This window comes from Carcharodon carcharias, chromosome 11 (genome assembly GCF_017639515.1).
Source record: "Carcharodon carcharias isolate sCarCar2 chromosome 11, sCarCar2.pri, whole genome shotgun sequence".
In the NCBI taxonomy this organism is placed as follows: Eukaryota; Metazoa; Chordata; class Chondrichthyes; order Lamniformes; family Lamnidae; genus Carcharodon; species Carcharodon carcharias.
Genome location: NC_054477.1, coordinates 162,395,385 through 162,422,819, shown reverse-complemented (window position 1 = coordinate 162,422,819; position 27,435 = coordinate 162,395,385). Strand labels below are relative to the sequence as shown.

The following is a 27,435-nucleotide window of genomic DNA, read 5'->3' as shown; positions in this document are numbered from 1 at the left end:
TTCAGGGAAGGTTCCATTAGATTGGAAAATAGCAAATATAACTCCTTTGTTCAAAAAGGGAAGGAGACAGAAAGCAGGAAACTACAGGCCAGTCCACCTAACATCTCTCGTAAGGAAAATTTTAGAAGCTATTATTAAAGATGTTATAGCAGGGCACTTGGAAAAATTCAGAGTAATCTGGCAGAGTCAACATGGTCTTGTAAAAGGGAAATTGTGCTTAACCAATTTATTGGAGGTCTTTGAAGAAGCAATATATGCTGTGGATAAGGGGGAACTGGTGGATGTACTGTATTTAGATTTCCAGAAGGCATTTGATAAGGTGCCACATCAAAGATTATTGCAAAAAATGTAGTTGCTAAATTTGCTGATGACACAAAGGTAGGATAGTAAGATGTGAAGATGGGGATACAAGGAGGCTACAAAGGGATATAAGTAGGTTAAGTGAGTGGGCAAAGACCTGGCAAATGGAGTATAATGTGGAAAAGTGTGAAATTGTCCATCTTGGCAGGAAGAATAAAAGAGGAGCATTTTATCTAAATGGTGAGAGATTGCAGAACTCTAAGGTGCAGAGGGATCTGGGTGTCCTAGTGCATGAATCACAAAAGGTTAGTATGCAGGTACAGCAAGTAATTACGAAAGCTAATAGAATGTTAGCATTTATTGCGAGGGGAATTGAATACATAAGTAGTGAGCTTATGATTCAGTTATGCAGGGCACTGGTGAGACCACATCTGGAGTACTGTGTACAGTATTGGTCACCTTATTTAAGGAAGGATGTAAATGCACTAGAAGCAGTGGAATGGGCAGGTTGTCTCATGAGGAAATGTTGGACAGGTTAGACTTGTATCCGCTGGAGTTTAGAAGAGTAAGAGGTGACTTGATTGAAACGTATAAGATCCTGAGGGGTCTTGACAGGGTGGATGTGGAGAGGATGTTTCCTCTAGTGGGAGAACCTAGTACTAGGGGCCACCATTTAAAAATAAGAGGTCGCCCATTTAAGACAGAGATCAAGAGAAATATTTCTCTCAGAGGGTTGTGAGTCTTTGGAACTCTCTTCCTCAAAAGGTGGTGGAAGCAGAGTCTTTAAATATCAGGTCAGTCATAATCTCTTTGAATGTTGGAGCAGGCTTGAAGGGCTGGGTGGCTACTCCTGCTCCCAATTCGCATGTTCGTATGTTCCAAACCCACAACCACTACCATCTAGAAGGACAAGGGCAGCAGACACATGGGAACACCACCACCTGGAAGTTCCCATCCAAGTCACTCACCATCCTGACTTGGAAATATATCGCCGTTCCTTCACCGTCGCTGGGTCAAAATCCTGGAACTCCCTCCCTAACAGCACTGTGGGTGTACCTACACCACATGGACTGCAGCGGCTCAAGAAGGCAGCTCACCACCACCTTCTCAAGGGCAATGAGGGATGAGCAATAAATGCTGGCCCAGCCAGCAATACCCACATCCCATGAGTGAATAGATACATTTGATAATGACCAGATATTCTGTTTTTTTAGTTGGTAGTTATATTCTCCAGAATACTGCAGACAACTCCCCTGCTCTGCTTCAAGATGGTGCCATTAGGTTTTTTTACACCCATCTGAGAGGGCAGTTGAGGCCTCAGTTTAACAACAAATATGAATCATGGTATAGCTGGCAGTGCAGCAATCCTTCAGTGCTGCACTGGGACTGTCAGCCTAGATTTTGGTCCTCAGGTCTCTGGAGTGGGACTTGAACCCATAATCTTTTGACTCAGAGTGGGATTCCAGCCACAGAGCTGTGGCTGATATTGTACATCCAACTTCCAATGTTAAACCAGGGTCTAGCCTAACTTTTCACATCTTTGGTGAAAATCCCACAGCAGAATTAGAAAAAGCGCAGAAAGCTCCACTGGGCCAGTATTCCTCATTCAACCAATGTCATGGAGGAAAAAAGTTTATCTGGCCAATTCGTTCATTTGCTGCTTCTGGGATCTTGCTGTGTCTAAAATGCCAATATAGCAATGACTAAACTTCAGAAGTGCTCCATTAATTATAAAACACTTTGGAATGTCCTGAGGACGTGACAAGGTGATACATAAATGCATATTGTCTCTTCCTGAGAGAAATGATACAGAGCTGCCCGGGTGTATCAGTAAACAGCACAAGACCTGAGGAAATGGACAAGCCATTGATAACTGGGGGGAGGTACAGGAATTGGGGGGGAATTCCTCCACAGTGAGCTCTGTTACTAATTGCAGAGACCCTGATCTCATTATGCTGAGCTGGATTTAAATTCAAATCAATTCATTACTAAGTATTCAAACCACAGAGGAGTAACTTTACCCTAACTCTCCAGATGGGAATCCCACGGGAACAAACACAAGATGCTGAAAATCTGAAATAAAAACAGTAAATGCTGGAAATACTCAGCAGGTCAGGCAGCACCTGTGGAGAGAGAAAGAAACATAGCTAATGTTTCAGGACGGTGACCTCTTGTCCATGTGAATATCCTATGGGGTTCTAGGGGATTGTGTGGAATGTCTGTTTTACATGCCACCCAATATTGACTTCAACAAAGTGGGCATCAATGGAAAAACTAGCATTTGTTGCTCACCCCTAATTGCCCTTGAGAAGGCGGTGGTGAGCTGCCTTCTTGCTGCAGTCCATATGGTACACCCACAGTGCTGTTAGGGAGGGAGTTCCAGGATTTTGACACAGAGACAGTGAAGGAACAGTGATATATTTCCAAGTCAGGATGGTGAGTGACTTGGAGGGGAACCTCCAGGTTGTGGTGTTCCCACCTGTCTGCTGCCCTTGTCCTTCTAGATGGTAGAGGTCGCAGGTTTGAAAGGTGCTGCCTTAGGAGCTTTGGTGAATTTCTGCAGTGCATCTTGTAGATGGTACACAGACTGCTGCTACTGTGCGTCTGTGGTGGAGGGAGTGAATGTTTGTGGATGGAGTGCCAATCAAGTGGCTGCTTTGTCTTGGATGGTTTCAAGCTTCTTGAGTGTTGTGGGAGCTGCACTCATCCAGGCAAGTGGGGAGTATTCCATTACACTCCTGACTTGTGCCTTGTCGATGGTGGACAGGCTTTGGGGAGTCAGCAGGTGAGTCACTCACCGCAGGATTTCCAGCCTCTGACCTGCTCTTGTATCCACGGCGTTTATACAGCTAGTCCAGTTCAGATTCTGGACAATGGTAACCCCCAGGATGTTGATAGTGGGGAATTCAGTGATGGAAATGCCATTGAATGTCAAGGGGCGATGGTTAGATTCTCTCTTGTTGGAGATGATCATTGCTTGGCACTGGTGTGGCACAAATACTATGTACTACTTGTCAGCCCAAGCCTGGATATTGTCCAGAGCTTGCTGCATTTAGATTAAAATTGGATGGGGTGCAAAGCCAGCGAGCACCCAAGCCTGGCAATTTTCTTATGTGCATGTTGGATTAAAATTGGCATGATAGAAGCTGCAGTGATGACATCATTTATTTCCCACATACACCATTAGGCTTTGCCCGATTCACTGTGGACACAGTGGCTGAGCTTCCGGTTTGAGTGCAATCAGAAACCTGGGAGCAAATCACTCTCAGTGTTGAGCTAGCTTTCCAAACTGATATTTTTCATCAAATTTCTGCTCAACTTATTTGCATAACCACAAACGTGAAATCTTCCACCATGCAGCACAATCAGGTATTGGAATGTAATTGTTTTCCTTTGCTTTGCAAAGTATTCCTTGATAGATTTAAAGTGGTCACCAGGTGCAGTTTTATTAGCACAGCTGAAAGTGGATGTATCACCAAAAATAAGTCTTAAAAATTAGACCGAACGATGTGTTCGTTCCATTGGTGTACACCAGCCAGTTTCTTAGTAAATTAAGCATTTTTCTTAATATTGAAAAGCCTTTAATAGGTGCCTCGTATTGGCCTCTAAGCCAAAAAGAAAAGCTTAGTATGAAGAGCCTTCTGAAAGACTCATGAACAGGCACAATTAGGGGCAACCCATCATGAGGATCAACTTGATATGGGGCATAGGCTGTCTTGTGGGCGGGGCTGACTTGCTGCATGATTTTTTTAAAAAACTAGCACAAAGATTTAAATATATCAAGGAAACCCTAGTTGCGCTGGATGTAACTTGCATTAAAAATCCAGTGATCTTTTGGCTGATTCTGAGCGGCCTTTTTCTGAAGTGGCCGAGCTGTAACCCTTAGATACTTAACAGAAATATTTGTAGGTCTGAAACCAGCTAGTTCTTAATTTGACCAATTACTGCCACATATTTCATCTTTTTTTTTGTCTCTGAAACACCAGGTGATGGCAACTGACATTCAGCCTCGGGTCTGCAAACTGTCTAAGAAGGAAGGTGGAAGCTTTGGTTTCTACTTAAGGATAGAGAAAGATACTGAGGGGCACTTGATCCGCTGTGTGATGACAGGAGGTCCAGCTGACAACGTTGGACTGAGAGATGGTGATCGAATCATTAGGGTCAACGCGGTTTTCGTGGATAATGAGGAACATCAACAGGTAAGAGCTGCATATGCTGATGGCTTATTGTTAAGGTATCTTAGTTGTACATACACGTATATTGTGAGACTAGGATTTATGTTAATCACATGAGGTTAAAGTGCTTACTGATTTTTACTCAATGAAATGGTTAAAAGTTGTTCATTCCTAGGATGCTGTCAGGTTTTTTTGTGACAGGGTGTGCAATTTAACTTGAAACTTACAACATTCTTAAGGGCCTAGATAGGGTAGATGTAGACAGGATGTTTCTCCTGGCTTGGAGATTTAGAACCAGGGGACGCAGTCTCAGAATAAGGGGCAGGCCATTTAAGACAGAGATGAGGAGGAGTTTCGTCACTCAGAGGCTAGTGAATCTTTGGAATTCTCTACCTCAGAGGGCGGTGAAGGGTCAGTCATTGACTATGTTCAAAACAGATAGACTTCTAGATGTTAAAGAAATCAGGGATATGGAGATATGCGGGAAAATGGCATGGAGGTGGATGATCAGCCATAATCTAGTTGAATGGTGAAGGAGGCTCGGGGGCCTGAATTGGCTACTCCTGCTCCTATTTCTTATGTTCCAAACTCAGGTTAAGGTGCTGGCTGAAACTGTAGAATTTGTGTATTTTCACAGCAATGTTGTGAAACAGTTAAGGCAGCTTAGAGGTAAAAAATAAACCTATGGAAGCAGAATGAAAACAGCTGGAATCCGTTATCTTGAAGGAAATGGATCCTTTCTGGAGCTCATGTTCACAATAACACTTGTCATGTCATAATTAATTAGCACTGATAGTTCTGCTTTTGACGAACAGATAGGTCTTAATCTTTTCTTAACAAGTTACAGAGAGAGTTGGATTCGAAAAGGAACAAAAAAGATTTCTAACCGGGAAAACTGAATGGGGAAATAATTCGAAACAAAAACAAAAATAGCTGGAAAAACTCAACATGTCTGACAGCATCTGCAGAGAGGAATACAGTTAACATTTCGAGTCCATATGACTCTTTAACAAAACTAAGGAAAAATAGAAATGAGGTGAAATATAAGCTGGTTGAGGGGGATGGGACAGGTATTTCCATTATTTTTAAATTTATTTCCATCCATTGTTTTATCTCCACCTTTCAGCCTATTTCGATCCCTTCCCTCACCCCACCCCCACTCGGGCTATCTGTACCTTGTTTGTCCTGCTTTCTACCCTTAATGTCACCATTAGCACATTCCTCAGCTAATATCACCACTGTTAATACTCCTTTGTCCTCTTGTCTATGACATCTTTAGCAATCTCTTCTTTGCCTCCACCTATCACTGACCCTCTATCCAGCTCTACCTGTCGTTTCACCCCCCCACCCCCCAACCAGCTTATATTTCGCCTCATTTCTATATTCCCCCAGTTCTGATGAAGAGTCATACGGACTCGAAACATTAACTGTGTTCCTCTCCGCAGATGCTGTCAGACCTGCTGAGTTTTTCCAGCTATTTTTATTTTTGTTTCAGATTTCCAGTGTCCGCAGTATTTTGCTTTTATCTTATAAGGGGAAATAATTGTTTATTTCTTCATGTGTTGACTGCTTGAAGATACTGGGCGGGAATTTTACAGCCCCTCCGGCCGGTGGGATTTTCCGTTCCCGCCAAAGTCAATGGAATTTTGAACGGCTCACCGCATTTTACGGTCACGCCCCCACTGCAATGGGGCCTTGGAATCAAACCCATTGTGTCTATCTAGGGCTTGCTTGAATACAATAAGCAGAGAGTTGCAAACCAATAGTTAGGTGTCAGAAATCAAACTCCTTACATGATTCCATTCTACCTTCACTGTCCCTACACCGCCCCCCACCACCACCAGCCCACCGCCCCCCCCCCCCCCCCCCCCCCCCCCCCCCCTCCACCAACCACCACCACCCTTTTTTCGGATTGTATTGGATCGCCACAGGGATAGGGACCTTCTCTACCAGCCCCCAGAATGGAGGAAGAATTGTGCCCACAATGTATTTATAGGAATTTATGTAAAAAAAGAGGCATAGAGTACAAAAACAAGAAAATTATGCCAAGCCTTCATTATCTACTGGTTAGGCCTCAGCAGTATTGTGTTCAACTCTGGATGCTGTACTTTAGGGTGGGTGGTAGGGCCCTGAAGGGGGTGTAGAGGAGATTTATTGGAATTTATTTTTTATTCTTTCATGGGATGTGGGCTTCGCTGGCTGGGCCAGCATTCATTGCCCATCCCTAATTGCTCTTGAGAAGGTGGTGGTGAGCTGCCTTCTTAAAAAATGTCGGTGCAGGAACACCCACAAGTGCTGTTAGGGTGCCAGGGATATCAGGGTTGGGGACTTGAGTTAATGTGGAGACACTGGAGAGGCTGGGATAGTTCTCCTTAGGGATGAGGAGGTTGAGGAGAGATTTAATAGAGGTGTTCAAAATCATGGGGTGGGGGGGGGGGGTGTCAGTAAGCAGAGGGACACAGGTTTAAGATAATTGACAAAAGAACCAGAGGGGAGATGATGGGAATTTTTTTACACAGCAAGTTGTTGTGATCTGGAATGTGTTGCCTGAAAAGGTGATGGAAGCAGGTTCAATAATGACTTTCAAAAGGAAATTGGATCAATAGTTGGAAAGAAAAATTTTCAGGGCTGTGAGGAAAGAGCAGGGGGAGTGGGACTAATTGGATAGCTCTTTCAAAGAGCCAAGGACGATGGGCTGAATGTAAGGTAAACTGCGCACAGTATAAAGCTGATTCATTGTCGCCTGTCAGTGATCAATTTCAATCACATGGTATTGTAAAGGAAACTGATAGCTCCATGTTCCACACTGTCACTTTCTGTTTCAGGTGGTAGAACTGATTAAAAAGTCTGGGAATTCTGTCTCCCTTTTGATATTGGATGATGCTTCTTACACACATGCCAAGAAGCAAGGCATTGACTTAGCTCAACTGAGCAGTCCCAACCCCGCCCCAGTCCAGCCGGTGATGAATGGAGTCAGTGGAAAAACACTACAGCCAAAACTGTGCTACCTGGTGAAACAAGCTTCAAGCTTTGGATTTTCACTTCAGACCATCCAAGGTAAAGATTTAAAATAATTTAGTGTGTATTGATTGAAGAGGGCAAATGGTATGTTAACCTTTATTGCAAGCAGGTTGCAGTCTGAGTAAGCAAATCTTGATGCAGGTTATGTAGGGCTTTGGTGAGACCACATCTGGAGGAATGTGTATAGTTTTGGTGTTCTTACCTGGGGAAGGATATCTTTGCCTTAGAGAGAGGTGCAACTATGGTCCACTAGATTGATTCCTGGGGTTAGAGGGCTGTTTTATGAGGGGAGATTGAATAAAATTGGTTTATATTCTCTAGAGATTAGAAGAATCTTATTGAAATGGATACATTTCCTAGTGAGCTTAAGATAGATGCTGAGAGGCTGTTACCCCTGGTTGGAGAGTCCAAAACCAGGTGTCATAGTGTCAGAATAAGGAGCCAATCATTTAGGACATGCAAACATACAGATTAGGAACAAGAATAGGCCATTCAGCCCCTCGAAAATGCTTTGCCATTTAATAAGATCATCACTGATCTTATTGCAGCCTCAATGCCTCTATACTGTCTGCCCCCGATACCTTTTATTCCTTGTTAGTCAAGAATCTATTGACCTCTACCTTAAAAATATTCAATCACCTTGCCTCTACCACTCTTTGGCGAAGAGCTCCATAGTCTCATGAATGAAGCTTTGGAATTCTCTACCTTAAACAGCACTGGGTGGTCAGTCATTGCGTATATTCAGACAGGAATCAATAGACTTTTGGGAATAGAATTCAGGGATATGGGGATAGGGCAGAAAAGTGAACGCAGTGTAGATCAGCCATGATATGGATACCTGAGGACTGAAATAAGTGATATTTTTAAAAATCATTATTGTGATGTAAGCATCATTCGCAAAGCCAGCCAGCATTATTGCCTGTCCCTAGTTGCCCTTGAGAAGGTGGTGGTGAGCTGCCTTCTTAAACTGCTGTAGTCCATGTAGTGTAGGTACGCCCACAGTGCTGTTAGGGAGAACATAAGAACATAAGAAATAAGAGCAGGAGTAGGCCATTCAGCCCCTCAAGCCTGCCTCAGCATTCAATAAGATCATGGCTGATCTGCCCCAGGCCTCAATGCCTCTTTCGTGTCAGCTCCTCATAGCCCTCAACTCCCCAATATTTCAAAAATCTATCTACCTCCTCTTTAATTACTTTCATTACTTTAATTACTTTAATTACTTCACAACTCCCTGAGGTAGAGAATTCCAGACATTCACTACCCTCTGAGAGAAGAAATTCCTTTGCATTTCAGTTTTAAATCAGTATTCCCTTATTCTGTAACTATGCCCCCTAGTTCGAGATTCCCCCACTAATAATATCTGTTCAACATCTACCCTGTCAAGGCCTCTCGGAATCTTGAATGTTTCAATAAAATCACCCCTCATTCTTCTGAACTCTAATTAGTAAAGGCCAAACCTGTTTATCCATTCTTGATAAGTCAACCGCTTCATCCCTGGAATCAGCCTAGTGAATCTCTGTTGAACTGCCTCCAATGCCAGTATATCCTTTCTTAAATGCGGGGACCGAAACTGTACACAGTACTCAGGTATGGCCTCACCAACACCCTGTACAGTTATAACAAGACTTCCCTATTTTTAAACTCCAGCCCCCTAGCAATACAGGCCAAAATTTCATTTGTCTTCTTAATTACTTGCTGCACCTGCATGCTAACCTTTTATGTTTCATGCACAAGGACACCCAAATCCCTCTGTGCTGCACTTTTTTGGAATCTCTCTCTATTTAAGTAATAGCCTGCCTTTTGATTTTTCCTACCAAAGTGCATAACCTCACACTTTCCTACATTAAACTCCACCTGCCAAGTTTTTGCCCGATCACTCCACCTATCTATATCCCCTTGCAGATTCCTTATGGCCTCATCATAACATGTGCTCCCACCTATTTTTGTATCATTAGCAAATTTGGATACATTACACTCTGCCCCCTCCTCCAAGTCATTAATATAGATAGCAAATAATTAAAGCCCTAGGTCTGATCTTTGTGGCACTCCACTAGTTACGTCTTTCCAACCTGAAAGAGACCCATTAATCCCGACTTTCTGTCTTCTGTATGTTAACCAATCCTCAATCCATGCTAATACATTACCCCCAATATCATGAGTTCCCATCTTGTGCAATAAACTTTTATATGGCACCTTATCAAATGCCTTTGGAAATCTAAATACATTACATCTACCGGTTCTTCTTTATCAACTCTGCTTGTTCTATCCTCAAAGAACTCTAGAAAATTTGTCAAACATGATTTCCCTTTCACAAAACCATGTTGACTCTGTTTAATTGTGTTAAACTTTTCTAAATATCCTGCTATTTCTTCCTTAATAATGGACTCTAGCATTTTCCCAACGGTAGATGTTAGGCTGACTGGCCTATAGTTTCTGTTTTTTTGTCTCCCTCCCTTCTTGAACAGGGGTGTCATATTAGCGGTTTTCCAATCCGCTGGGGCCCTCCCAGAATCCAGTGAGTTCCGGAATATTTTGACCAATGCCTCCACTATCTCTGCAGCCACTTCCTTTAAAACCCTTGGATGCAAGTCATCAGGTCCTGGCGACTTGTCTGCCTTTAGTTCCATTAGTATCTCCAATATTTTGTCCCACGTGATAGAGATTGTTACGAGATCTTTCATACCATTAGCTCCTTGCACCTCTACCACAAAGACCGATGCAAAATATTGGTTTAAATTATCTGCCATTTCCCTGTTCCCCATTATCAATTCTCCAGTCACATCCTCCAAGAGTCCCACACTCACTTTAGCCACTCTCTTTCTTTTCATATACTCATAGGAGCTCTTGCTGTTTGTTTTTATATTTCTTGCCAATTTACTTTAATAATCAATTTCCATTGCTGGCTCCTAAAAAATTTCCAATCCTCTGGCCTATCACTAGTTTTCGCCACTTTGTATGCTTTAGTTTTTGATTGGATACTCTGGAAGTTCCAGGATTTTGACCCCATGACAGTAAAGGAATGGCAATATATTTCCAAGTCTGGATGTTGTGTAGCTTGGAGGGGAACTTCCAGGTGGTGGTGTTCCAATGTATCTGCTACTCTTGTCCTTCTAGTTGATAGAGGTCGTGGAATTGGAAGGTGCTGTTGAAGAAACCTTGGTGAGTTCCTGCAATGCATCCTGTAGACGGTACACACTGCTGCCAATGTGTGTCGGTGGTGGAGGGAGTGGGTGTTGAAGGGGGTGGATGTTGTGTCAATCAAGTGGGCTTCTTTGTCCTGGATGGTGCTGAACTTCTTGAGTGTGTTTGGAACTGCACTCATTCGTGCAAATGGAGACTATTCCATCACACTCCTGACTTGGATCTTGCTGTCGTGGGATATTCCAGACCTTTGATGTGTGAGCTGGTTTGATTTGCCTGATGTGTGTGAAGGATGATGTACTAGGTTAGCGCTGTGATAGCAATCAATAAGGATTGTAACCCCAACTACTTGGTAAGTCTAAGTACACAAACGGTAACTGGATCTTAATGTGGTGGTATTTACATCTATCTGTTCTTGTATTCAGTGCATCTTAACAAGGTGCAAGCTCCTGTGTAGACATAATTGTTTCTGCCCAAAATGAATAGATGCTTAAGACACTGTAACTGGTAACATTAAAATTGACATGGACACAAATAGTTACCGGTTATCACATGTTGGAGGAGATAAGCAGCTACTTAATTGAAAGTTGACAAATGGTGAGAACTGTATTATTTTACAAGGTTCCTTTAAAAAAGATGTGCGGGTGTGCATGTTAGAAAATGAACATTATCCACGTGTTCAGGGAGTGAGCATTCTTGAGGAGCCCCTGTCTGACCCAGCCCGGGATCCACTTAAGTTAGCATTTACTCAAAGCTCCCCTTTTGCAGGAGTCCCTGGTGTGTTCATGGCTGAGATCATTCCCGCTGGTGCAGCCTTCAACGCCGGAGTTCAACTCAACGACCGAATAGTTGAACTGAACGGGGAAAATGTTGAAAACCTCACTCATCAGCAAATGGTGGCTAAGGTACTCAGTGCAATGTCTTGACTCATTCTCCGAATGTATAACGAAATTTTCTTTGTAACAACAATTTGCATTTATATAGCACCTTTAAGGCAGTAAAACACCTCAAGGAAGTTGACAGGAATGTTTGTAAAACACTGAGCTGTGAGGAGGCATTAGGACGGGTGACGAAAAGCTTGGTAGATTTTAAAGGAGGGTTTTGAAGGAGGAGAGTGAAGTGGAGAGGTTTAGGGAGGGAATTTCAGACCTTACGGCCCAAACAGGGGAAGGTACGGCTGCCAATACTGTTAACGATTTAAATTGGGGATTTTAGGAGATCTTAGCTGGAGGATCACGGAGATCACCAAGTGTTGCAATGTTAGATAGTGAAAAGTTTTCCAAAATAGTTAGCCATTCAAGTCTAGGATGCAAACTAATACTTGATCAGGTGCTGGCACTGAAGCTATGGCAATGGTTGCTATAGGAACTGCTAGTGTCCTGCTGCTGTCTAATTTGCACAAAGTCTTGCTTGTCCATCATCCTGTATCATTGTCTGACACCTCAAATTTGAAATTCTCATCCTTGTGTTCAAATCCTTCTCTCTCTCTGTAAACTCCTCCAGCCTTTTAACCTTCCGAGATCGCTGCACTCATCTACTTCGAACCTCTTGTCATCTCTGATTGCCTTTGCTGCGCCTTTAGCTTGTTTTTCAGTCGTTCATGGGATGTGGGCATTTAGAGTCAACCACATTGCTGTAAGGACATCAGATTTCCTTCCCTAAATGGCATCAATGAACCTGATGGCTTTTCATGACAATCAATGATAATTTCATGGTTACCAATTTTCAATTCCAGATTGTTTTTAAATTGATTGAATTAATTCCACCAGCTGCTAGAGTGGGATTTGAACCGCTGGCCCCAGGGCATTAGCCTGGGCCTCTGGATTGCTAGTCCAGTGACATTACCATTACACGACTACCTTCCTCTCAAGTTGCGAAGACTCTAAGCTCTGAACTTCTCTGCCTCTCTGCCTCTCTACCTTTCTTGCCTCCATATTACATATAAGATGCAGCTTAAAACCTACCTCTCTGACCAAGCTTTTGGTCATCTGCCCTAATATCTTCTTATGTGGCTCAATGTTAAATTTTGACTGGAAACGCTCCTGTGAACCACCTTGAGGCTTTTTTTCACAATGTTAATGGCGCTATATAAATACAGCTTGCTGGGATGGTAACTTTGAAGTCGAAGTTAAGTCACAGTGTGGGGTAGAAAGATGCTGGAAGCCTTGGTACCTGATTATATTTGTTTGCCAAGATGGATTGTTCCAATCCTGGTGCAGAAGCTCTTTCTGGGGAGGGTGACTTTCTGCTTTCATCCTACCAGGTCATGGAACCATCAGAGTGATTTTCAAGGTGACCTGTCAACCATGTACTTTGTCTCTTTATCAAATCATATAGTGGAGAAGGAGGCCATTTGGCCCATTGTGCCTGTGCTGGCTCTTTGAAGGAGCTATCTGATTAGTCCTCCTGCTCTTTCCCCATAGCGCTGCAGATCTTTCCTTTTCAAGTATTTATCCAATTCCCCTTTTAAAAGTTACTATTAAATCTGCTTCCAACGCCTTCTCAGGCAGCAGGTTATAACAAATCGCTGCATAAGAAATGTTTCCTCATCTCCCCCCTGGATCTTTAACTGTATTTAAATTACACATGACCACACTTGTCAATGTGATCCTATCCATAGGACTGAGGGTGTGAGTCCTAACAGACTGAGTGGTGGTCTTACTGCTGGGTACAGTAGGATCCCTCCTGCTGGTGGTACCTAACGTGGAGAAAAGGTGGAGGGAGAGAGAGACAGCTCCAGCTACTCCAGGAAACCTAATTCCCCATTCTTTATATTATGGTCTGCCCATGTGGCATGAGACATTGACACAAGAAATAGGCAGCTCCTGATAATTTACTGAGAGGTAGGGTTTCTTGGGAGGGCTGCAAGTAACAATCAACATTCTAAGTGTATTCACAAGGAGCAGTGTGTGGTCTCACTACAAACAGAGCATTGAGGAAGCCTTTCCCCCAAGTAGAAGACCACAGTCTGACACTGAGAATAGCCGGAGTAAAGGTTCACCAGTTTATAGGATCTGGGCTGTGAACAGGTCGTTCTTGATTTCTCCGGCCAGTCCCGTGGTGGTGGGGGGGGCGCAACCAATCTTCTTCCTTCCCTGAAGCTGCAGGCTCAGGGCCTCCTGTGGTCCCGTTCTACTGCCCACCTTCCAGTTCCATTCCAAAGAGCCTGTTCGTTCTCACTATGGATTTAAAAACTCTATTGATGCTATGTAAAGAAGAGTAAGGTGTTCTCCCAACGTCGTGGCCATCATTCCACACCTTAACTGACTTAATTAAACAGATTTACCGGTTATTTAGTGTATTTGCTATTTGTGGAACTCGCTGTGCTACATTTATTGAAATAACACCAGTGGTTGCCTTTCAAAAGGCTTGTGCAGAGCACATGATGGCAGGTTCTTGCTTTTGTAACATTGGCTTTGGTTAAAGCTTCTTTTGTGAAACTTCTGTGTATTTTTAACTGTGTTATATCATTTTCAGATGAAAGATTTGGGGAACAATATGACGTTACTGCTGATTGACAGGGCCTCGGATAACTACTTCAAAAGCAAAATGATTAAGGTTGAGGCATCAATGGCAAGTGTGAAAGGACTGCCTCACAAACCACGGATTGTGCAGCTAACCAAAGGACCTCTAGGCTATGGTTTCTGTTTGAGAGTCGAACAAGGCCGTGAGGGTGTGTATTGTAAACCAAGGTGTTATTTGTAAGGGCTTGATTTCCTGATTGTGTGCTCCTGGTGCAGAGCCTCCCCAGTGGGACCCAGCATCAGGAAATCATAGGGGTGGCCCTTGGCCTTAATAAACCCTGCCTAATGAAGCTAAAAATGATATCAACCAAAGCTGCTGTTCCTATTCTTGCTCCAGCTGGGTTCACGGAATAATATTTGCATTCCCAGTGCCAACTCTCTCCCAAAGGGAGAGTGTTTTGGAAAGTTGACCATATGCTGTGCATCATATTCATGGTTTAAGCCTTGCTTGCTTTCAGACCTGACCATTCCAATTCTCTCCTCACTGACCTCACACCTTCTATCCTCTGTAAACTTCGGCTCACCCAAAACTCAACTATATGTATCTTAACTCGCATCAACTCCCATTCACCTATCACACCCTGGACTCGCTGACCTGCACTGGATCTCAGTGTTGCAACACTGCGATTTTAAAATTCTCATCCTCATGTTCAAATCCCTCTCTGATCTCATGCGCCCTCCCCTAACTTTGTAACATTCTTCATCCCCACAACAATCCAAGACATCTGCATCCCTCCAAATCCTTACATTCCTGGTTTCCTTCGATTCACCAGTGGGGGCTGAACTTTCAGCTGTCTAGACCCTAAGCTCTGGAATCTCTGCCCTAACCCTCTCCACGTCTCTTTCATCCTTTAGGATGTTCCTTAAAGCCTACCTCTTTGATGAAGTAAAACCAGAAAATGCCAGAAAGGACTCAGCAAGTCTGACAGCATCTGTGGAGAGGGACACAGAGTTTACGTTTCGAGTCCGTATGATTGTTCAGAGCTAAAGCACTAGCTCTGAAGAAGAGTCTTACAGACTCGAAACATTAACTCTGTTTCTCTCTCCACAGATGCTGTCGGACTTGCTGAGTATTTCCAGCATTTTCTGTTCTTATTTCTGATTTCTAGCATCCGCAGTATTTTGCTTTTATCTCTTTGATAAAGACTTTGATCACCCACCCAATGGTAGGTGAGTAACGTATCCAAGTTTATGGACAATATAAAGCTGGGCAGGGATATAAACCATGTAAAGAACACAATGAGGCTGCAAAGGGATTTCGACAGGTTAAGTAAGTCGACAATAAGATGGCAGTGGAGTATGGTGTAGGAAAGAGTGAGGTCATTCACTCTGACAGGACGAATAGAAAAGCAGAACACTGTATTTTTAAGTTGAGAATCTTGTTAATGTTAATGTTCAGAGCGACTTGGGTGTCCTTGTAAAAGAAACACAGAAAGTTAACATGCAGGTACAGCAAGCAATTAAGGAGGCCTTTATTGCAAGGGGATTGGAGTACAGGAATAACGAAGTCTTGCTACAGTGGTACAGGGCTTTGATAAGACCACATCTGGAATACTGTGTGCAGTTTTGGTCTCCATATTTAAGGTAGGGTATACTTACATTGGGGGCGGTACAGCAAAGGTTCACTAAATTGGTCCCTGTGATGAGAGGGTTTTCCTATGATGAGGCTGAGTAAATTGGGTCTATATTCTCTGGAGTTTAGGAGAATGAAAGGTGATCTCATTGAAACATACAAGATTCTGAAGGGACTTAACAGGGTGGAGACTGAGGGATGGTTTCTCCTGGCTGGGGAATCTAGAACATGTGGAATATGGTCTTGGGATAAACGGTTGATCATTTAAGACTGAGATGTGGAGGAATTTCTTCAGTAAACCTTTGGAATTCTCCAACCAAGAAGGTTGCTGATGCTTCGTCCGTGAGTATATTGAAGTCTGAGGTAGATTTTTTGGCCACTGAGAGAATCAAGAGATTATGGGGAGTGGATGCGAAAGTCCAGTTGATGTAAAAGATCAGCCATGATTGTACTGAATGGCGGAGCTGGTTTGATGGCCCCCCAGTGGGTCTATTCCTGCCCCTATTTTTTATAATTGTGGATCTAAAGCCAGCTTAGCTTTTACAAATTAATGCACAGCTAAGCAACAATTCTGATTGTTAAACTTTGGTTGAAATTTCAATGGCCGCTTGGGGAGACAGAAAATAATTCCTTTACCTTAAGTGATCTGCATTTTAACTCAAACCAAATTGAAAAGACAAGGGTGTTCTCTCTCTGTCTGGGATACAAAGTCACCTTTGACCCATCTCAACCTATTTTATAAAAGTGCCTCGAGTGTGCCACTATTTGATAAGAAGTTGGGAATCTTGTTTGAAGAGGAACAGGGTTGGCTGGTGTGTGAAATGAAGAACAATCAGAGATACAGTAAAGCTTCCAGTAAGTTGGTGGGTTCAAGTTCAGGAACTTTTACCTGCATCTAATGTGTATCTCCATCAGTTCTTCGTTGTTAGCCACAGATGTAATTCCCAACTCTTCATCTTCATGTCTGAAGACTACACCATGGTAAAAGTGACCTTGAACCTGTCGCATTGTTTAAAAACCCAACTGGTTTACTAATACCATTTTTTTGTAAACGTCTAGGTCACTGCATCAGGGAGATTGACCCAAACAGTCCAGCAAGTAAAGCTGGGCTACTTGATGGTGATCTTCTGGTTGCTGTGAATGGGAATGTCGTAGATCATCTAGATCATGAATCATTAGTTGATAAGATAAGGAAATGCGGGAACCAAACCACATTCCTTGTTGTCGATAGTCCAACTAATGAGCTTTACAAGCAGGTGGGTGAATGAATCAACATGGAGCCATACGCAAATGAGGAAACCCAACCTCACTGACCCAAGCGACACTGGGAGTGGAATCCAGAATTGTGTCCAGATTAAATCTCTCTCTTAAATCAGGACCCCATCAAATTGAAACTCCAGAACTGTGGGGATTTTAATCACATTTGGTTTTATTCTGATGCACCATGACATAATCTTAGCAAAGCGTCTATGTACTTTCCTGGGAGAGTGTACAGAGAGTTTATAGTGCAGGCCTGCTGGTTCATCTCTTGTTGAGATGGTATGAAGGCTCTTGCAACCTCTGAGTTAGGTTGGGGTTAATATCAGCCAGGGTTTCTGCTCCTAACTGCTAACAGTCACTTATGCTGCAATGTAGGTGAGCAGACATCTTGTGGATAGAAGAGATCAAGTATGGCTTCTACAGATGGGTAGGGGTCATGTTTCAGATACACAAAACCCTGGTTAGACCACACCTGGAGTAACTCTGAGCAGTTCTGGGCACCAGACCTTAAGAAGAATAGATTGACTGTGGAGGGAGTGCAGTGTAGGTTTACTAGAATCCCAACAGGTAAATTACGAGGGATGATTATACCCTGGGTCAGTATCACTCTGTACAGTACAATTACCCCCAGGGTCAGTAACAGTCTGTACAGTACAATTACCCCCAGGGTCAGTAACACTCTGTACAGTACAATTACCCCCAGGGTCAATCATACTCTGTACAGGACAATTACCCCCAGGGTCAGTAACACTCTGTACGGTACAATTACTCCCAGGGTCAATCGTACTCTGTACAGGACAATTACCCCCAGGGTCAGTATCACTCTGCACAGTACAATTACCCTCAAGATCAGTTTTATTCTGTACAGTACAATTACCCCCAGGGACAGTATCACTCTGTACAGGACAATTACCCCCAGTGTCAGTATCACTCTGTACAGGACAATTACCCACAGGGTCAGTATCACCCTGTACAGTACAATTACCCCCAGGGACAGTATCACCCTGTACAGGACAATTATCCCCAGGGTCAGTATCACTCCACACCGTACAATTACCCCCAGGGTCAATATCGCTCTGTACAGTGCAATTATCCCCAGGGACGGTATTACTTTGTACAGTACAATCACCCCCAGGGACAGTATCACTCTGTACAGTACAATTACCCCCAGGGACAGTGTCACTCTGTACAGTACAATTACCCCCAGGGACAGTGTCACTCTGTACAGTACAATTACCCCCAGGGACAGTGTCACTCTGTACAGTACAATCACCCCCAGGGACAGTATTACTTTGTACAGTACAATCACCCCCAGGGACAGTATCACTCTGTATAGGACAATTACACGCAGGGCTTATTTCCTCAATGACTAATTCTTGAGAATCATTGTCACTGGCTCTGATAGTTTTGATTATCCATTTTTAGCAAGGGGTCTGTGTGAGAGGGAGTGGAGGAGCAGCAGATTGCAGATAAAATCTTCTTCCTCCTGCACTATTTACATATGCTGAGATTACTTTAGCTCCCCACAACCTGGACGATGAACCTGTGAACTCCCCAAAATGAATCAAAATTTCATCCTGGCTGTTCAAGGTGAAGGCTAAATTAATGTGGAAATTTTCATCGTCTTCTTAATGCCTAATCACAGGCTGGCATTTCTCCAGTTTGTTACTGGGAAGAGGTTTATGAACCGTGTCGACCAGTGGAAGTTGAGGAGCCCCGAGAGAGTCAGAGATCAACAGACAGTCCTCAGTGTTGTCCCAAAGTGTGTCACCTCACAAAAGGTCCAGATGGATATGGCTTCACTATCAACGCTATCAAGGGTGTGCAAGGACAGTTCATTAAACAGGTACGAACATTTGGTCTGGGATCAAAGTAAGAATGTAGAGTCTTACAGCATGGGAGGTGGCCATTTGGCCCATTGCGCCTGTGCCAGCTCTTTGTGAGTGTCATCCAATTATTTCTCTATCCAATTCCTTTTTGAATGTTCCTGTTGAGGGGTCAGGAGGAGAGACGTGTACCCAACATAACAACATGAGTGTGGGTGGTGGTTAAGCTGCTGGACCAGCAATCCTGAAACATGGGGTAGAACTTTGCCCTTGGGCGTGTGGGATCGGCGGGGGCAGGCTGGTGGGGGGGGGGGGGGTGTGGAGGAGGGTGAGTGGGCTGAGTGTGAACCTCGCGCATGTGCGGGAGAGAGTGCAGGATAATCTCCAAGGCACGGAGCTGCCTCAGGGAGATGAAGAGATATTTTTAAAAAATAATAAAGATCAGCAAAGTGTAATGAAGCATGTCCCCTCATGGGAGTGACTCTGTCACGTCAGCAGGGACATGTTTTTAATTACAAAAAATAAAGGTTTTATCTTATTTGTATTTGCTTTTGGAAACCTCATCCCGTCCGTGGATGAGGTTTCCAAAGAATTGCCAAAGGCCGCTTGGCCTTTTCGCCTGCTCACCAGCCACAAGGTTTAACGGGCAGTGAAAAATTAAAGTCAATTGATAACTTAATAGGCCTTCTAATTGTCGGCGGGAGCACTGCCGGCTCTGGAGTGCGCCCACCAACCGAACAATCGCACGACTGCGCCTTGACGTCAGTCGGCTCAGTCAACGTCATCGTGTCATTTCACGCTCAGTCAGGTCGGTCACCCCAATCTGCTGAGCTAAAAATTCTAGCCGTGTGTTTAAATCCCACCATGACATCTGAGGTCAATTCATTAAATACATCCAGAATAAAAAGCTAGTATCAGTAACGGTAACCATGAAACAGCCAGCTTGTTATAAAAAACCCACCTGGTTCACTAATGCTCTTTAGGGAAGGGAATCTGTTGTCCTTACCCGATCTGGCCTGCATGTGACTCCAGTCCCACAGCAATGTGATTAACCCTTAATTGCCCTCTGAAATGGCCGAGCAAGCCATTCAGTTGCAGTCAAGAAGGCAGCTCACCACCACCTTCTCAAGGACAATTGGGGTGGGCAATAAATGCTGGGCTAGCCAGCAACAGCCACACCCCAGAATGAATAAAAAGAGCTTATGCCCTGCATTTGTAGCCACGGTGTTAATACAGCTGGGCCGGTTAAGCTTCTGGTCAATGACCACCCACCGTGATGTTGAAGGTGAAGTGAAGGAACTAACAATGGCTGAAGGTCAAGAGAGGTGATTTTGAAAAGCTCCTTTCTTGTTACCAAGAAGCTCATAGTGTGTAACAGCCAATGAGTTACAGTTGCATTGCAATGTTTAGGTGAATGTCGGGTGGGCAACAGTTACAGTCCTGCAGATGAAGTGACATGTTAAAATATGACTGGAACAATTTGGATCAATTATTGTTTTCATGGTTATTTGGAGGTCATTCCTGTAGCCTTTCAGTCAATAATTAACTGTAAGGTCTCTCAACCTGAGTCAATATCAGTATAACATTGAGATGGCAAGTTAAAGTTACAAGGAAGTAACAAACAGCGCTCAGAAATTTGCTGTACACAAGCCAAGATCCTAATTTATTTTCATTCTGTCATGGGACGTGAGAGCCTCTGGCTGGGCCAGCCTTTATTGCCCATCTCTAATGGTCCTTGAGCAGGTGGTGGTGAGCTGCCTTCTTGAACCGCTGGAGTCTATGTGGACCACAGTGCTGTTGGGGAAGGAGTTCCGGGATTTTGACCCAGTGGCAGTGAAGGAACGGCAATATATTTCTAAGTCAGGATGGTATGTGGCTTGGAGGGGAAGTTGCAGCTGGTGGTGTTCCCATGCATCTGCTGCCCTTGTCCTCCTAGGCGGTAGAGGTCATGGGTTTGGAAGGTGCTGTTGAAGGTGCCTTGATGAATTGCTGGAGTGCGAAAAATGTGAGCAGGAGTCAGATTGCTTGCATTTAAGGCCTAACATAGAATATCACAACACAGAAGGGGGCCATTCAGCCCATCCTGGCTGTGTCAACTCTTTGATAGAACTATCCAATTAGTCCCACTCACCCACTCTTTCTCTTTAGCCTTGCAAATGTTTCCTTTTCTCATATATATCTAATTCAAACTTAAGTTAGCAAGGAATCTGCTTCCATCACATTTTCAGGCAGCACGTCCTAAATAGGGTTGTCAACTGTGATTAAATGTATTTCATCACTTGATTTGCCACCATGCTCCAGCCATTAGTCAGCCAACACATCCATCCTTATGACACAATGCCTTCCTTTGCCAACTGGAAGGCAAAAAAAGACTCATTACCCAATTAGATTATGCTTGACTGTCAGCCAAACTGCCTTCTTTGCCCTTTTCCGGTATCTTTATATCTAGTAAAGAGAAATATTCAAAGAAAATTTCAGAAAATAACCTTTTTTAATGTCCCGAAGATTTTTCTCCAGGGTTGGACACAGCAATGTCCTGTAGATTGATCTTCAATTTCTGGAAACTCCAGGCTAATTCTGCAGGGTTGGCAACCTTGATTCTAGGCATTAACAATGTGCTGCACAAAGAAATGTCTACTTATCTTGCTCTGCCCTAGGTTGTTAAAGGAAGCACAGCTGAAGAAGCAGGCCTGCAAGTGAATGACATACTAGTCGAGGTGAATGGTGTCAATGTGGAGGCAGATACACATGAAGAACTGGTGGAGAAAATAAAGAGCAGTGGGATCAAGCTGAGCATGCTGGTGATTGGAAAGGAAGACTATGATCACTTCAAAGCAACCAACACCCAAACCTCTCCAACAGAAATCCCGGTGCCAAAGCCTGGACCAGTTAGTGCTCCCGAGAATACCAAAGAGGAAAGCACACCTGAGGAGCCAGTAACTCAGGAGCCAGTAGCCGACAGTCCTACCCAGGAAAGGAGAGAGCGGGTAAGTCACTCAATAATAGCAACAACTTGCATTTATATAGCACCTTTAACATAGTAGCTCCTCCCAAGACGTTGCACAGGAGCACAATCAAACAACATTTGACAGCAGGCCACATAAGGAGGTATTAAGGCTGGTGGTCCAAAAGCTGGGTCAAAGAGGGGTTTTAAAGAGTGTCTAAAAAGATGAGAGAACACTAGGGAGGGAATTCCATGCCTTAGGGTCTTGACAGCTAAAGGCATGGCAACCAATCTGAAGGGAATTGGGGATGTGCAAGAGGCTAGATTGGAGGAACGTAGAATTACAAAGTATTATACAATAGTTACATCACAGAAACAGATCATTTGGCCTACCTGATTGATGTTTATGCTCCACCCAAGCCTTTTTCCACCCTACTTCACCTCACCCTATCAGCAGCATATGTTTTGTTTCCTTAATCCCTCATGTGTTTATTCAGCTTCCCTTGAATGTATCTATACCGTTCACCATGCCCTGTGATAGCAAGTTCTGCATTCTCACATCTCTCTGGATAAAGAAGTTTGACCTGAATTCCCTATTGGATTTGTTAGTGAAGGTCATGGGTTCCAATCCCATTGCAGACACTTGACAATATAACTATTGCATAATGAACAAGTGCTGCACTATTGGAGAGGCAGTACTGAGGGAGTGTTGTATTGTCGAAGGGGAAGTAATGAGGGAGGGCCACACTGTCAGGGGGTCAGCATTGAGGGAGCGCTGCACTTTCAGAGGGTCAGTACTGAGGGAGAGCTGCACTATTGGAGGGTCAGTACTGAAGGAGCGCTGCACCATTGGAGGGTCAGTACTGATGAAGTGCTGCACTGTCAGAGGTGCCATCTTTTGGCTGAGAGATGAAAACGAGGCCCAATTTACCCAAAACAAAAACAAAAATACCTGGAAAAACTCAGCAGGTCTGACAGCATCTGTGGAGAGGGATGCGGTTGGCGTTTTGAGTCCGAATGACCCTTCAATACGGTCATATGGACTCAAAACGTCAACTGTATCCCTCTCCGCAGATGCTGTCAGACTTGCTGAGTTTTTCCAGGTATTTTTGTTTTTGTTCTAAATTTCCAGCATCTGCAGTATTTTGCTTTTACCCAATTTACCCACTCAGGTTCATGTAAAAGATTCTGTGGCATTGTTTTACGGAAGAGAAAAAGCATTCTCCCCGGTATTCTGGCCACAAATTAAATACAGCAGTTTGAGTTCTGTTATCTTTTACCCCCTCCCCCTGCCCCCAGCAAGGGCAAATCTTCCTTTTGAATTCATTGCAAAATTAAAACCTCAACTAAAAGAAATTCTAAGTTATCATAAGAGCTTAATCAGCTATGCTAAGTAGTGATTTTATCCTAAGATAAAATGTCCTTTCTTCCAGGAACTTTTAGACTAAACAAAATTAGTTCAGGAAGAAATATGCACCGTAGAGTGTAACAGATCTGTTATTCCTAAAAATAACACTCTCAGAAAATTTATAGAATCCTATAGTTAAGAATTCTAGAAGATTTATAGGGTTTGTGAGGTTACAGATTGAGACTATAACCTTTATAATAATTACCATATAATACTTCATAATAAGTTTAAATCTTGGATTACAATATTGTTTTGAATATAAGGCATAAACACAAGATAAACAAATTCATCTAAAAGTACTAACTTCAAATCTACATCAGGTAATAATATTCTCAGGACGTACAAACAATTAGCTCATTTTATACTTACAACCCGAAGTATAAAGCGTAGCTTTTGCCTTTTGATCTCCGTTTATGGGGAGATTTAATAAGACCTCAACTCTATAACTGCAGAGATCTTACTCCCTTGTGGATTTTGAAGGTTTGAGTACTTGTTTATGTAAATTCCTAATAAAAAGAGATTCTGTTGCCTTTTAGAATAAGACTCTTATTGTGTGTTTTACTTCTGAGGATTTGTCTGAAAATGTTTGAGAATCAAAACAACATGTTTCTGTAAAAAGCAACTGCGTGTTATCAGCTTAACAAAAACAGAATTACCTGGAAAAACTCAGCAGGTCTGGCAGCATCGGCGGAGAAGAAAAGAGTTGACGTTTTGAGTCCTCATGACCCTTCAACAGAACTGAGTAAAAATAGGAGAGGGGTGAAATATAAGCTGGTTTAAGGTTGGGTGGGGGGGGTGGGAGAGAAGTGGAGTGGGTGTGGTTGTGGGGACAAGCAAGCAGTGATAGGAGCAGATAATCAAAAGATGTCACAGACAAAAGAACAAAGAGGTGTTGAAGGTGGTGATATTATCTAAGCGAATGTGCTAATTAAGAATGGATGGCAGGACACACAAAGTACAGCTCTAGTGGGGGTGGGGTGGAATAAGACTAACCGGGCAAAAAAGGTATAGATTTAAAAATAATGGAAATAGGTAGGAAAAGAAAACTCTATATAAATTATTGGAAAAAACAAAAGGGAGGGGGAACAAACAGAAAGGGGGTGGGGATGGAGGAGAGAGTTCAATATATAAAGTTGTTGAATCAATATTCAGTCCGGAAGGCTGTAAAGTGCCTAGTCGGAAGATGAGGTGTTGTTCCTCCAGTTTGCGTTGGGCTTCGCTGGAACAATGCAGCAAGCCAAGGACAGACATGTGGGCAAGAGAGCAGGGTGGAGTGTTAAAATGGCAAGCGACAGGGAGGTTTGGGTCGTTCTTGCGGACAGACCGCAGGTGTTCTGCAAAGCGGTCGCCCAGTTTGCGTTTGGTCTCTCCAATGTAGAGGAGACCACATTGAGAGCAACGAATGCAGTAGACTAAGTTGGGGGAAATGCAAGTGAAATGCTGCTTCACTTGAAAGGAGTGTTTGGGCTCTTGGACGGTGAGGAGAGAGGAAGTGAAGGGGCAGGTGTTGCATCTTTTGCGTGGGCATGGGGAGGTGCCGTAGGTGGGGGTTGAGGAGTAGGGGGTGATGGAGGAGTGAACCAAGGTGTCACGGAGGGAACAATCCCTACGGAATGCCGCTGGGAGTGGGTGGGGGGGGTGTTGGTTGAAGGGAAGATGTGTTTGGTGGATGTGTTTCACCCTCCCGGGTGGCATTCCTTAGGGATTGTTCCCTCCGGGACACCCTGGTCCACTCCTCCATCACCCCTTATTCCTCAACCCCCACTTACGGCACCTCCCCCATGCAAACACAAAAGATGCAACACCTGCCCCTTCACTTCCTCTCTCCTCACCGTCCAAGGGCCCAAACACTCCTTTCAAGTGAAGCAGAATTTCACTTGCATTTCCCCCAACTTAGTCTACTGCATTCGTTGCTCCCAATGCGGTCTCCTCTACATTGGAGAGACCAAACGCAGACTGGTTGACCGCTTTGCAGAACGGTCTGTCCACAAGAATGACCCAAACCTCCCTGTCGCTTGCCATTTTAACACTCCACCCTGCTCTCTTGCCCACATGTCTGTCCTTGGCTTGCTGCATTGTTCCAGTGAAGCCCAACGCAAACCGGAGGAACAGCACCTTATCTTCCGACTAGGCACTTTACAGCCTTCCGGACTGAATATTGAATTCAACAACTTTAGGTCTTGACCTCCCTCCTCCATCCCCACCCCCTTTCTGTTTCTTCCCCCTTCCTTTTGTTTTTTCCAATAATTTATATAGATTTTTCTTTTCCCACCTATTTCCATTATTTTTAAATCTATACCTTTTATGCCCAGTTAGTCTTATTCCACCCCACGCCCACTAGAGCTGTACCTTGTATGCCCTGCCATCCATTCTTAATTAGCACATTTGTTTAGATAATATCACCACCTTCAACACCTCTTTGTTCTGTTGTCTGTGACATCTTTTGATTATCTGCTCTTATCACTGCTTGCTTGTCCCTACAACCACCCCCCCACCGCACCCCCCCACCTCTCCACCCACTTTAAACTAGCTTATATTTCACCCCCCTCCTATTTTTACTCAGTTCTGTCGAAGGGTCATGAGGACTCGAAACATCAGTTTTTTTCTTCTCCGCCGATGCTGCCAGACCTGCGGAGTTTTTCCAGGTAATTCTGTTTTTGTTATGATTTCCAGCATCCACAGTTTTTTTGTTTTTATCTCTGTGTTATCAGCTTAAACCTGTTTTTCTTGCCTGGAAAGGCCTCACTTTCAAGACCTCTTGTCTCTCTCTCTCTCTCTCTCTCTGTGTATATGTGTATTTCTCTCAGAAAACCTCTAGCTGCGTTTTGAGTTAAATTTTCAACCCTTTCATAGGCTGAGTCAATCCCTTTAACAGTGCTGTTGAATTTCCACACCAGTCACTGTCCCCACCCCATCACAAGATCCTCTCCAGCGGTCACGAACAGTCAATGGCTGGGACTTTCCAGCCCCCGTCACCTGCGGGTCCCACTGTGGGTGAGGTGGCCCCCCCCCAGCCAGAAGTCCATTGACTTGCAGTGGGACCGGAAGATCCTTGTGGTGGGCGGGAGCGGAAAATCCCACCCAATATTTTCAAGTGTCTTCTTTCTGCTGTTAGTGAAATATGCCAATTTGTTCCTTATTAACAGAAAAGTGCCAATTATATACAAGGCTGAGAATAAAACTAAAACTTCTTTATTAACATAGAATTTACAGAAAAATGTCATTGTGCCCATCTGGTCTACGCTGCTGTTTAAGTGCCACACGAGCCTCCTCCCATCTCTCTTCATCTTACCCCAACATATCCTTGCATTCCTTTCTCAGTCTTGGATGGTTGTAGAGCTGATGAGGTTAAAGATAGGGATGGTCGAGGCCATGGAGTGAGTTCAACACGAGGATAAAATTTTGAAGTGTTACTGAACTGGGTGCCAATATAGGTCAGCAAGCAACAGGATATGAATGAATGGAACTTGGTGCGAGTTTGGATATTTAAACTGAAGTGCTTATTATTATTTTCTAGGCCAAGTCATCTTCCCCATCGTCAGCTGAAGAGAGCACAGATGATGATACACAATTGTAACAAGTTCTTAGAGGAGCAACGTAATCACTTCCTAGCAACTTTTAATAACTGGAATAATCGGCAATGGTTTCTGGCTGTAGTTAATAATTTGCTAATCAAACTTTGTTCCTCATTGAAGCAAATTTCTTACAAAGAAGTGTTTCAAAGTGATGATACTTAATTATTCATTATCTTTAAAATTAAATCATAGAATATATCAGAGAGTACTATTCAGCCCATTGTACCTGTGCCAGCTCTTTGGAATTAGTCCCATTGTCCTGTATGTTTTCCATAACCTTGCAATTTTCGCCCTTCAAGTATTTAATCTGCTTCTGCTGTCAGATCCAGGTCACACCAACTCGCTCTGTAAAAATTTATTTCACGTCACCTCTGGTTCTTTTGGCAATCACCTTAAATCTGTGGCCTCTGGTTACCGACTGACCTGCCAGTGGATTAAATCTCCTTTAACCTTCTCTGCTCTAAGGAGAAGAATCCTCTCGAATGAAGCCACTTGAAATGAACCGAAGTCTGCAGCCAAGGAACTTTGCTAGGAAATATTATTTAACATATGTATCAACCTGTTCGAATTTAAATTCATGACCACTGACATAAACTTCATTGTAGGTGTGTGCAGTGTGCATGAAAGATAGACATGACAAGCTGAACAGCTTTATTCGCTATTGTAAACATTCTGATTCTATGTATTA

At 43.5% G+C, this 27,435-nt stretch overlaps 1 protein-coding gene across 1 annotated transcript; it reads left to right on the top strand.

Moving 5' to 3' along the window:
- Positions 1 to 4,289: 4,289 nt before the first annotated feature.
- On the top strand, positions 4,290 to 26,749 carry pdzk1 (PDZ domain containing 1). Its single transcript, XM_041198735.1, has 8 exons — positions 4,290 to 4,499; positions 7,301 to 7,532; positions 11,406 to 11,542; positions 14,115 to 14,310; positions 16,794 to 16,990; positions 18,640 to 18,840; positions 21,478 to 21,807; positions 26,690 to 26,749. The coding sequence occupies exons 1-8, from the start codon at positions 4,290 to 4,292 to the stop codon at positions 26,747 to 26,749; spliced, it is 1,563 nt and encodes a 520-aa protein (XP_041054669.1).
- Positions 26,750 to 27,435: the final 686 nt, after the last annotated feature.

Excerpts from the sequence above, each read along its gene's own strand:
- pdzk1 (XM_041198735.1), top strand. The coding sequence starts at position 4,290 with ATGGCAACTGACATTCAGCCTCGGGTCTGCAAACTGTCTAAGAAGGAA. Across the intron at positions 4,500-7,300 it reads ATAATGAGGAACATCAACAG|GTGGTAGAACTGATTAAAAA; the intron begins GTAAGAGCTGCA and ends TTTCTGTTTCAG. Across the intron at positions 18,841-21,477 it reads AAGGACAGTTCATTAAACAG|GTTGTTAAAGGAAGCACAGC; the intron begins GTACGAACATTT and ends GCTCTGCCCTAG.